This window comes from Podarcis filfolensis (assembly GCF_964270895.1).
Source record: "Podarcis filfolensis genome assembly, chromosome: 6".
NCBI lineage: Eukaryota > Metazoa > Chordata > Lepidosauria > Squamata > Lacertidae > Podarcis > Podarcis filfolensis.
In genome coordinates this window covers 96,879,269-96,891,340 of record NC_139609.1, presented here as the reverse complement: position 1 = coordinate 96,891,340, position 12,072 = coordinate 96,879,269, and the positions used below count along the sequence as shown (strand labels likewise).

Genomic DNA, 12,072 nt, shown 5'->3' with positions numbered 1-12,072 from the left:
AACAGGAAGCTGGTTTTGGTGGGACACACCTTGGCCTGATCCAGCAGACAGACCCTCCTTATAATCTCGGCCCTTTGTAGTTGCTGCAGTTGAACATAGGAAGCAACCCAGTATGATTGGTTAACTGGGATTTGCACAGGATATGGGACCTTTTTCAGTTCTGAGGCTGGGTATGTGAGGGAGAGGGGGGCAGTTCAGGCCCCAGCAATCCAGAATAATTAAGGCCGTCTTTAGAGTTCTTTGTGTTCACCATGGTTGGGGAAGGACTCAGTGCCTAATTCTTGAAGATGAATAACTTATGCCAATTAGCAAACATTCCTTATTTGGGGTAAGTTATTTAGGTTCACTTGACCCGGTGGGAGGGAGTGACGTGTGCTTGGGTGCGCATATTGAAACGTTGCATTTTAAACCTGCACAGTTTCAGATGAGAAAGCCCAGATTCTGGCTTGGAGGACAGGATCACACTTCAAAACGACCTTAACAGATTAGAGAACTGGGCCAAAACAAACAAGATGAATTTTAACAGGGAGAAATGTAAAGTATTGCACTTGGGCAAAAAAAAATGAGAGGCACAAATACAAGATGGGTGACACCTGGCTTGAGAGCAGTACATGTGAAAAGGATCTAGGAGACCACAAACTTGACATGAGCCAACAGTGTGACGCGGCAGCTAAAAAAGCCAATGCAATTCTGGGCTGCATCAATAGGAGTATAGCATTTAGATCAAGGGAAGTAATAGTGCCACTGTATTCTGCTCTGGTCAGACCTCACCTGGAGTACTGTGTCCAGTTCTGGGCACCACAGTTCAAGAAGGACACTGACAAACTGGAACGTGTCCAGAGGAGGGCAACCAAAATGGTCAAAGGCCTGGAAACGATGCCTTATGAGGAACGGCTAAGGGAGCTGGGCATGTTTAGCCTGGAGAAGAGGAGGTTAAGGGGTGATATGATAGCCATGTTCAAATATATAAAAGGATGTCACATAGAGGAGGGAGAAAGGTTGTTTTCTGCTGCTCCAGAGAAGCGGACACGGAGCAATGGATCCAAACTACAAGAAAGAAGATTCCACCTAAACATTAGGAAGAACTTCCTGACAGTAAGAGCTGTTCGACAGTGGAATTTGCTGCCAAGGAGTGTGGTGGAGTCTCCTTCTTTGGAGGTCTTTAAGCAGAGGCTTGACAACCATATGTCAGGAGTGCTCTGATGGTGTTTCCTGCTTGGCAGGGGGTTGGACTCGATGGCCCTTGTGGTCTCTTCCAACTCTATGATTCTATGATTCTATAAGAGGGGTCCCACTGGATTTGACCACAAGCCCATCCAGTCCTTACCAGATGCCAATGGAGAGCCCATATGCAAGGTCTTAGTGCAGCATCATTCCCACAACTTGTGATTCCCAGCAACTAGCGTTCAGGGACGTGCTGCCTCTGACGGTGTCTGTAAAACACCCCAGTTGTGGCCAGTAGCCATTGGCAGCCTTATCTTCTGTGAATTTGACTAACCGTCTTCTAAAGCCATCCAAGTTTGTGGCCCCCATCACATCTTGTGGGAGTGAGTTCCATAGTTCAGCTGTGCGCCGCGTGAAGCACTTTGTTCTGTCTGTCCTGAATCTTTCAACATTTACCTTCGTTGGATGCTCCCCTTAGGTTCTAGTACTTTTGGGCATGGGGGGAGAAATGTCTCTTTATCTACACTATTCATATTCTTACACACTTCTATCAGACTCACTCGCCTTTTTTCTAAACTACAAAGCCTCAAATGTCGCAGCCATTTCCCCCAAGAGAGTTGCTTCCGTCCCTTGACCCCGTCGCTTGCCCTTTTCCAGCTCTGCTACATCCTTTTTGAGGTGAGGCAGCCATAACTGTATGGGATATTCCAAGTGTGGTCTCACCACAGATTTGCATAACAGTGCTATAATCCTGACAGGTCCATCTTCAATCCTTTCCCTAATCATCCCCAACATGCAATTTGCCTTTTTCACACCTGCCACAGTAATAAATGTGAAAACTTCATTAAATGCTTTGGGGGCTAGTGGGAGGACTGTGGATCTCATTTACCCCTTAGTATCTGTTTTCTTCCCCCTCTGTCTCTCTCACCCACAACCCCCTCTTCAAAGTATAGGCTTATATTGTACGCTCCCCAAGGCAGGGCCTTGTCTTTTGCTTATTGCTCTGCATATACAGTGGTGCCTCGCAAGACGAAATTAATTCGTTCTGCGAGTCTTTTCGTCTTGCGCGGTTTTTCGTCTTGCGAAGCACGGTCAGTCGCAACTGCACCTCTTCAAGCGGTTTTAAGAAAAAGGAAACAAACTCGCAAGACGAAAACGTCTTGCGAAGCAACTCAAAAAATGAAAAACTCTTTCGTCTTGCGAGTTTTTCGTCTTCCGAGGCATTCGTCTTGCGAGGTACCACTGTAACCCTATATAAACGAATCATCCATATACATTACTAATGATAGAGAAATAACAGCAGTGTATGGCTGGAGTAAAGAGGTTGGTGTATGGGGCGGGGGGGGGGGCAGGATTCTGCACAGGGATCTTTCAGTTCATTATCATTAATCTAGAAAAGCTCCTCTGCTCTTCTCCCCCAGCCAGCCATGCCCTGGAAGGCTTGGAAGCTAAGGCATCCTTTTCATGGAATCATAGCTGGAAGCGACCCTGAGGATCATCTAGTCCAGCCCCCTGCAATGCAGGAATGTGCGCTTGTCCCATACGGGGATCGAACCTGCAACCTTTGCATTATCAGCAGCACGCTCTAACCGGCTGAGTCCGACTTCAAGGGCAGTTGGGGATGAGATCCTGCTCATTCCTTAGGCGGGGAAAAAATTCCAGCAAGTTCAATTCTTGGTCTTTTTCTTTATCCTTTTCTGTGATCCTTGCCATTAGAAACAAGCCATCTCTGCTTCCTCTGCTCTCAGCGGAGAAAGCCAGCTCTGCAGGGAAAGGGGCCCATTGAAACTTCTCTCTCCTGCTGGCCTGCGCTGCAGAGAGTGGATGGGACTAGATCAGCCTTTCACTGCCATGTGCTGTTGGCGCTCCAGCGGCAGCTCGGGGGCTGCTGCTAATCCAGGGAGAAGCCAAGGAGCAGGCAGCAAGGATGGTCCCGAGGCAGCGCACACTTTCTCCCATTGGCCTTTGGGGAGGCCTGCCATTGGCCAGGCGCAGGAGGAGAGGCTCTGTTGCTGTGGCAATGCCTGCCTGGGCTCACTGCACAGCACCCCGGTGCGCAGCTCGTGCCTCCATGGCCAGGAATAATTCTCCTTAATCCTTCAGAGAGGCATCATTGGATAAAGCTGGGAGCCTCCCTCCGGGAAGGAGCTGAGAACAGGGGGAGGGAAAGCCTCTCAAACTGCTAGGCTGGCTATTCCCCTCCCTCCTGCCCTCCTTCTCCTCTCCATTCGCTGGCAGAGATCTGCCCCCATTACAGGAACTACGCTGGCGGGAGTGGGGAGATCCCCCATGCCCAATGGATCTAGGCAGGCACCAGGCACAAAATGGAAATGTGTGACAAAGCGGGTAGCAATTCACACCATGCAAGAACTGGCAGAGAGGTGGAGAGACTAGGCCAGAGCACTGGCAAGGTGTATTCCGCCCATCTGACTCGCGTATGTCTGCCTGCAAGGCACATTGTGCACTGATGTTCCTGGCTAAGGAGGGATCTGACCGTGGATTTTTCATATGCAGGTGGAACTCTTCTCATACTGATTCTCTTTCCAACCAGCTGTATCTTAAAGGTAAAGGTAAAGGGACCACTGACCATTAGGTCCAGTCATGGCCGGCTCTGGGGTTGTGGCACTCATCTCACTTTATTGGCCGAGGGAGCCGGCGTACAGCTTCTGGGTCATGTGGCCAGCATGACTAAGCCGCTTCTGGCGAACCAGAGCAGTGCACGGAAACGCCTTTTACCTTCCTGCCGGAGTGGTACCTATTTATCTACTTGCACTTTGACGTGCTTTCGAACTGCTAGGTTGGCAGGAGCAGGGACCGAGCAATGGGAGCTCACCCCGTTGTGGGGATTTGAACCACTGACCTTCTGATTGGCAAGTCCTAGGCTCTGTGGTTTAACCCACAGCACCACCCGCGTCCCAGCTGTATCTTACGATGCGCAAATAAAAACATGAAAATGTAAAAATGTACAGCCAATGGTCCTCTTGTGTTCAGGATTTCTAAGAGGCTCTAGGGAGAAGGTGCCTCTCTCCAGGAGCGGCTCAGAGGTACAAGCAGGCCATTGCAGTTATTTGGGACAGTGAAGGTGCTGAACGCTGCACCCCTGGATCTCTGGCAATATCTCTGGCAATGCCAGGATGCTTCTGCCCTCACCCAGTACTTTGAGTATCTGGCATACCCAGAAGCGGCCACCTTCTCTACCGAGAAAGTTGCAGAAGCCCAAATTCCTTCTCCAAAGAAAGCAGTGAAGGACCAGGGTCTAATGTGACAGTATGGCTTCGATCTTGGTCAGAAGCAGCTCTTAATTGATAACAGAAGTTCAGGCTGTGTGGGACTCTAGTTCAGCTTTCCACAACCTGGTGCCTTCCAGATGTTTTGGACTACGACTCCCATCAGTCTCAGCACGGCCACTCAGAACATGTTGAGGGAGCCGGACTGGGGAAGACCGGTCCAGTCTTTTTCTGCTTCTGCAATCTCCAGGCATGCAATGTCTCTTCCGACCAGGCCTCCATACCCTCAACGGATGCCGAAATGGTAGATATGCCTGCCAGGCAGCTTCCTGTGTTCCTGTGCATAATCAGATTGCCCTCCCTCTGCCCGCCTTGCAGCCAGAGGTGGAAGGCATGAGAGGCGGAGTCATCACCCAGAGCGCATACTCAGAATTGCTTAGCCTAGTTTAGCTTGAGGTCCAAGGGCTTTCAGTGACCGACGGATGGCATAGGAATTCTCTCCCCTGTCAGAAATGACTCTGGATAGAATACAAGGGCTTGTGGTTGTGGCACCTGGGCAGAACAGGAGAACTGGGCAGAGATGCCAGGGGTGAGAAGTGTGTTCATGGGGGGGGGGGCAGTAGGGAGAAGTGGCTCCTGGCTGCCGCTTGCAGCGAGATCTTGATCACAGGGTGGTGCCACGGAGTGTTGTTTGTTGCGAAGGACGGAAGGCCCTTGGCGAGGGAAGCCATTCTGCAGCTTCCTTGTAGATTGCAGAGGAGGGAGGGCGGGCAGGCAGAAGGAAGGAGAGCAGCCACACCTCCCTGCATCCTGCACACCCACCCCCCCGCAGCTCCCGTCTGTCACAAGGATGTGGGGCTTTCTCCACCAGCAGCCGCCTGACCCTGATTGTCCCGCCACCTGGGTGAGGAAGCCAGCAAGAGGAAGTTGGGGGCTGCCATCTGCAGCTCCTTTGTTCGGCACCCAGTGCTCGGCCTGTGCAGGAAGGAGCTTTCTGAGAGGCCTTTGCCCTTTCCCCTCTCCCCGCCTCGCAGCACCTCGGGAATCCAAGGATTTGCTGCGGTGGCAGGCGGCATGGGCAGGCCGGCCAGGAGGCTTTGGTGGGGAAGGGTGTGTGTTGCAATGTGCCCCACGAGAGGCTGTGCCCTGAAACACGGCAGGCGGCTGCGCATGTGTAAAAAGAGGCTGCCCACTGGCACCTGATTTGGATCCTGGAGAAAGCAAGGACAGGATGACTGAGTGCATGGCGTGCTTGCTCCTTCTTCAGAGCTGCGCATGAGGGCAAGAGGTTGGGATGTCATCTCCCAGTTGAGCTGCAGTGGGAGGTGGAGGTGGTGAAGGCCATGCCGCTCTCTGGTGCCCAGAGTCATAGCTGTGGTTTGGGGAGAGTCAGCACAGTGCCATTGCTGAGGGGCTGCTGGGTGCCTAAGTGTGTAAGGAGGCAGAGCCTGCTGCTGCGTGCGAAATGCTGCCTGGCCCCTGCTCTTGTGCAGGCAGGGAGACCTGCTCTCTATGATGGATGCCAGGGCTGGAACAAATGTGTCTGAGGGGGGAAGGCAAGGCAAGGCACGTAGGCGATCTCCATGGGAACCAGGGGAGCAGCAGAGCCTGGCAACGGTGGGAGGGGGGGAGGAGCAGGAGGTGGTACATCCGCAGGCTGGGTGGGGTGGGACGGGACGGGAAAGATGGGAGATGGCAGGCGCCGTTTGCCTTGCCCTCGTTCTGCAGGTGGGGGATTGAGGCCGAGGGAGTGCTTTGCCTAGGGCCATGCGTTGGCAGGCTGGCTTTGTGACCACAGTGGCAATGGCAGCCAAGTCCATTGGCTCCCCTCTTGCTGGACCAGAGGAGCTCCTCCAGCATCAGGTGCAGACACACATGCTCAGGCATCCTGTGGTCCTTGCTAAGTGGCAAGAGGCCAGTGCATTGTCGTTGCCTCTGCACCCTCAACACAAGGCGCCTGGATTCCGGTTTATTTTCAGTCCAGAGATGTGTTGAGGAAGGCAAGGGACGGGGTGGGCTTGCAGAGAAATGAAGGGCCATGCTCTGAATCTCTGCCCCCATAGCTAGCGCTGGGGACAATCCTTTTTAAGAGTGCTGAAAGCGACTGGAGTGAGGCTTCCTGTCCCACTGCAAAGGGGGGAGACACACACATTCACTCCAGCACCTCTGGTCAAGCAGGTTTTCCAAGTTCTTGAAACAATAGCATAAACCTGCCAAACTGGTTTACTGAAGGCCAAAGAGGGCTGAGTGTACACACCGCAAGCAGCCATCCTTCTTCCTCTCTCTCAGCTTAAGGATCTTCTCACCAGTGTGTACGAAAGGCATCCTTTCAAAGCTGCCCACAGGGAGAGCTCTGACGTTTGGCTCTCACCTTTTCCCCCTCCTGAGCTTTCACCCTCAGTTGGTTGGCATCTGTCTTTCTCAGGAGACAACAGAAGAGTGTGCTTCTGAGGGTGAAGCCGAACTGTTGGAGTTACAGCGCCTGCTGTGGCTGTAAAGACTGATACAGGAGAGACATGTTTTGTTGCAGGTGGAGGTGCCTGCTTTTGCTGCCACAGGTGCACTATGTGTTTCTTCTCTCTGCGCTCCTCCCAGTGGTCATTCTTCCTCTGGTCACTGCTGTGGATTTGCAGCCTGACCGTCCCCAGGCACTCTGGTCATTTGCAAGGGGTTAATGTTGCCAGCTTCCATGTCATCCTCAGTAGTCCTTTGGGAAATGGAAGTTCCTGAAAAAGAATTGCCCAGACTCCTTTGTGAGCTGCCGGTGTGATGACGCCCTCTAGATGCTGTGGGCTGCAACTCCCATCATCCCTGGCCACTGGCCGTGCTGCCTGGGGCTGATGGGAGTTGTAATCTAAAATATTTAGGGAGCCCCACACTGGCTGCCTCTGCGCTACTTCATGATATTTCGTATAAAAAGGGAGTCTTAGGAGCCTGAAGGCAGGTGTACAAGACCTGGGGGTGGGGGGGTGGGACTGAGTCTCAGTGGTGGGGAACTAACTGGCATGTAATTCTAAAGGACTATGGACATGCTATCTCACTAATATTTGCCTGGTAAGAAATGCCAGTATTATCTCCACATTTGTTCATTTTGATATTTCTGCACCACCCTTCACCATACAGTCATAGGGCAGTTTGCAACATCTTAAAACATGCAAATACATGCAAATACATATACATATACATCTCCGGTGAAAACATCAGTACAAAGTAAATGCAACATAAATGGAAGTAACATAAAATAGCAATGGCTAAAACAGCAACAAATCATGCACACCCTCACCCTCAGAAGAAGGTGGGCGAAAGAGGTTTGCTTTCCCCTTCTACAGTTTGGGAGCTACCACTGAGAAAGCCCTGCCCTGGGCCTCCAGGTGGCGTTGTTGGGGTTTTTTTGGGAGGGGGGGGGCTGATGTCGATGAGGGAAGAGTGAGATTGTGCCTTGGGTGACAATACCGCAGGAGCTGTCACTGCCCCTTCCCTGCCGCGGGCTGCAGGTTTGGGGCCACAAAAGTAGCAGCATCTTGGGGTCTCTGGTCTTTCTGGTAACGGGGCCCCTTCCCTTCTCTTTGCAGACGATTCCTCCTCGGAGAGCTGCAGCGGGAATGGCTCCTCAACCCTGAACCCGTCCACCTCCAGCAGCACTCAGGGGGATGCCGCCTACCCAGAGATGAACGGGAATGGAGCTGCCGTTCCCATGGATTTCAGTGCCTCCTCTGAGGACCAGCCCATCAACCTGTGCGACAAGCTGGCACCTGCCCACGTCACCCCCTCCTACCAGTCGGACAGTTGCAGTGCCGATGGCCTGCGGAGCCGTGCGAAATATGGAGCCAAAAGCACAGCCGAGGTGTGTGTGTGTGTGTGTGTGGAAAGTGACGGTAGCAGCCAATGACATGGGGAAAGCCCCTGACATGGGGGCAGGGGAAGTGTCCCTCCCCCTAACATCCAATGGCAGTAGTGGAGTTTCCCGCTGGCTACAGGCACGGTGGCAGAGTCTAAAGAAGACCATGTGGAGGCTGAAGCGAGAGCCGATGACCCATCTAGGTAATAGGAGAAGATCAGTCACCCTGATAAGGAGGCCCTGTGGCCTAGCCTTGCGTTAAATTTAGAGCACTCCACGTTTTGTGTTCCTTCGCCACCGTAGTCCACCGAGCACCTACACTCAGACCAGTGCCAGCCAATTTTCCTAAGCCAGGGGCATTGCTCCTAGTCTTATCTCGGCCAGAAACATTTCCTTTTAGGGCAGAAAGGAAGCAGAGTCACCGGCCTTTGGGGGTCCTGGCCCAGTGGCCCCTTCTTTCGTGTGGTTGGAGCTTCTCGCAGAAATAAATGCCCATTGGGAGCCAAAACAGCAGGGGAGCCCTATGGCGTCTGTAGAGAATGACCAGATGACCAGGGCATGGTGAGATGAATTCACCATCTGCTTCATGGACCTCACAGAAAGGGGATTTCCATGGGCAAGAGCTCTCGCCAAGGTTCTGGGGGATTCGCGGTTGCTGACCGGTCCTCATGGTGGTTGAACCTTTCTGTGACTGCTTGGAACAAACAGCTGGGGGGGGTGTTTCAATTTCCTACTTTGCCTTGTGTGCTTCCTGGCACTGATAACAGAATGCTAGGCCTAAGTTTAATCCAGCACTGCTGTCCTCAAATCCCCAAGGTGGAAGAAGAGGACACTTCAGACTGACCCATATTTTGGGGTATTAGAGGTTACCGCCCACAGACTTCTGCGGCACTTTCCTGCTTGTGTGGTGGCACCTCAGTAAAGCCTCATCTTACTACTTTATAGCAGAGTTTCCCCCCCCAGAGGCAGAGGACAAGAACAGTAGTCATAGTCAAATTCCTCAGTCAAGAGCTTCTTTATTTCTTGACTGGTTGCACAAGTGTTTCAGTTCCTAATATATACAAACTATTTACAGTGGTACCTTGGTTCTCAAACTTAATCGGTTCCGGAAGTCCGTTCCAAAACCAAGACACACTTTCCCATAGAAAGTAATGCAAAATGGATTAATCTGTTCCAGACTTTTAAAAACAACCTCCAAAACAGCAATTTAACATGAATTTTCCTATCTAACGAGACCATTGATCCATAAAATGAAAGGAATAAACAATGTACTGCAGTCACACAATCCATCAGTAGCTGAACTGGGTTCCACACAGTCACACACCAAAAAAAAGAGCCACAGACACGCAAAATAAATAGCAAAAACAGACAGACCTCAGCGTAACACTCCAAACAGAAGCGTAACATGTCAAATGGAGCATGTGTGACTTCCGAAAAAAGTTCGCAAACTGGAACACTTCCGGGTTTGCAGTGTTTGGGTTCCAAGTTGTTTGAGAACCAAGACGTTTGAGAACCAAGGAACCCAGTACATTCTTTCTATATCCAGCACGGTATAAACTTTGTGTGTGTGTGTGTGTGTGTGTGTGTGTGTGTGTGTGTGTGTGCTTTCCTTGTGCGGACTTTGCAGCCTGCAACTTCCTCCCTTTATTTGCACCTGCACCTGCCACCAATCAAGCCAAGAGTGCCACTCCTACACACTAAAGAAAATTCTGGAACCCTCTTTAAAGTTTAAAGGAACTTTTATCTGTTTCTTGAAGAATGTTTTCCTAACACGGGATATGGACTTGGGTCTTCCCAGGCGTTCACTGTAGGAGTGGTGTGGCTGTGCCCCCTTCTGTCTCATTTTAGCCCTCTGCCTCCTCTCTCCACTCCACCCTCACAAATTTAGACAGTGTAGAAACCAAGGCTGAGCCCTCTCAAAGTTAGAGATCTGTGAGCCGCCAGAAGGCTAAGCAAGAAGGTGTAGCCAGGGGGGGCGGTTCAAAGTGCTGATTCTTTGTCTCCTCCCTCAGTCGCCTCCGTACAGCTCTGGCAGTTACGATTCCGTCAAGACCGAGGTCAGCGGCTGCCCTGAAGACCTGACTGTGGGCAGAGCTCCAGCCGCTGATGACGACGACGACGAGCACGATGACCATGAGGACAACGACAAGATGAACGATTCGGAAGGAATGGACCCAGAGCGGCTAAAGGCCTTCAATGTATGGGCAGCTCTATGTATGATCAGCCTTATGGGGGGAGACAGGGTTCAGTAGCATGGCTGCACCTTTCCTTTCCCCTGTGAGAGGGGAGGGACTGCAGCTCAACAGCCAATCCCATGCTTTGCACACAGATTTGTCCCCTGCTTGAGCCCATCTGTGGTAACTGGTGATGTAGACTCTGCCTGAGAGTTGCTGCTGCTGCTGCCAGTCAGAGTAGACCACCCTCCCACAGCCTGGTGCTCTCGCTGGACTGGAGCAGACAATTGTGAACCAGGCGGGCTAACGATCCGTTCAGGTGTGAGGCAGTTCTCTATGTTCCCTGTTATTTCTGCAGATGTTTGTACGCCTTTTTGTGGATGAGAATCTGGACCGCATGGTTCCCATCTCCAAACAGCCCAAAGAGAAGATCCAGGCCATCATTGAATCTTGCAGCAGGCAGTTTCCTGAGTTCCAGGAGCGAGCTCGCAAGCGCATCCGCACTTACCTCAAATCCTGCCGCCGCATGAAGAAGAATGGCATGGAGATGGTGAGGGGTTTTTTATTATTATTATCCCCAATTCCTTCTGCATCTCCTCTCCTAAGATAGTTGAGAACCATCCCAACCCCTGTTGCTTCCATTCCTCATTCACTGGACCCAGTCTATGTAATTGCCCTGTGGGATGGCATCTCCACGCTTTTGCCATGATAAGGAAGACTTGGCCACTCAGGGACGCCTGTCCAACTCTCTCTCTCCCCTGGGCATCCTCCATTCTCTGACCCTTCCCACTGACCTTGCTGAGTCACCTGGGTGGGGTGGGGCGGGGGTGTGTGTGCAGGGAGACTGCTCTTAGATCCTGTGGGCTTTGGTCATGGGGCCCCATAGCAGCTGATAATTTCCACCCCTATGTGAAACTTCTGGGAGAGCTTGTCTGGAGAATTAGGGTGTGGTCTCACTCAAATGCTGGCAGCAGTCTTCTGTTTTGCATCTTATTTTGGGAACGCTTGGAGATCTTGAATTGGTGCTTGAGTCCGGTAATGGATTGGATGTTTGTAGGAAGCTGAGACCATCTAGTCAAGACAAAGTTGCTGTTGGGATCAGATTCACTGAGAGTTCTCTTGACCTGGTTTCTGGGTCACTTACATGACAGTCATCAGCTGTGACTTGGTCTGCCTCTAGCCAGTGGCGGAGCAAGCCGATTGGGCGCCTGGGGCGGCACGCGTGCCCTGCGCCTGGGGGCAGGGCCAGCCACCCACGGAGGTGAGGAGTCTGCCTGCTTCCCTACAGCTGAGGGGGAGAGAATGGGCAGACTGTTCGGGGCAGCGCAGAGCCTGAGGGGGGTCCAGCCACTGCGTCACTCCCAGGAGAGACGTGTGGCTCGAGCGTGCTGCATGCCCCACAGTGAGTGCCACCCACCATTTTGTCACCCCCCTCAGTGAGGACACACGGCGTGGGCTGCACCTACCGCACCCGCTTTGCTACACCCCTGCTTCTAGCAAACTGTATTTCATATCTAAGTTTTCTAGCATTGCCTAAGTTCAGAAGAGAGGTTTTGTTGGCACGTTTTAACATTTTATCCTCTAAGATCCTAGATGGCAGATTTGCCATAGTTTCCTACCATGTTAGGTGCTGTCCTTTCAAACTTAGAATTTGAAACAGTCTCTTCTA

At 51.9% G+C, this 12,072-nt stretch overlaps 1 protein-coding gene across 12 annotated transcripts in view; it reads left to right on the top strand.

Annotated features, from left to right (window-relative positions):
• NOL4L (nucleolar protein 4 like) overlaps nucleotides 1-12,072 on the top strand; it is a 135,578-nt gene that overhangs the window by 116,012 nt on the left and 7,494 nt on the right. For all 12 annotated transcript variants that reach the window (XM_083618640.1, XM_083618641.1, XM_083618636.1 and 9 more), the window contains 3 exons: nucleotides 7,964-8,235; nucleotides 10,242-10,427; nucleotides 10,762-10,953. In XM_083618640.1, coding sequence (XP_083474766.1) covers nucleotides 7,964-8,235; nucleotides 10,242-10,427; nucleotides 10,762-10,953 — 650 coding nt within the window. The remainder of the gene's footprint in view (nucleotides 1-7,963; nucleotides 8,236-10,241; nucleotides 10,428-10,761; nucleotides 10,954-12,072) is intronic.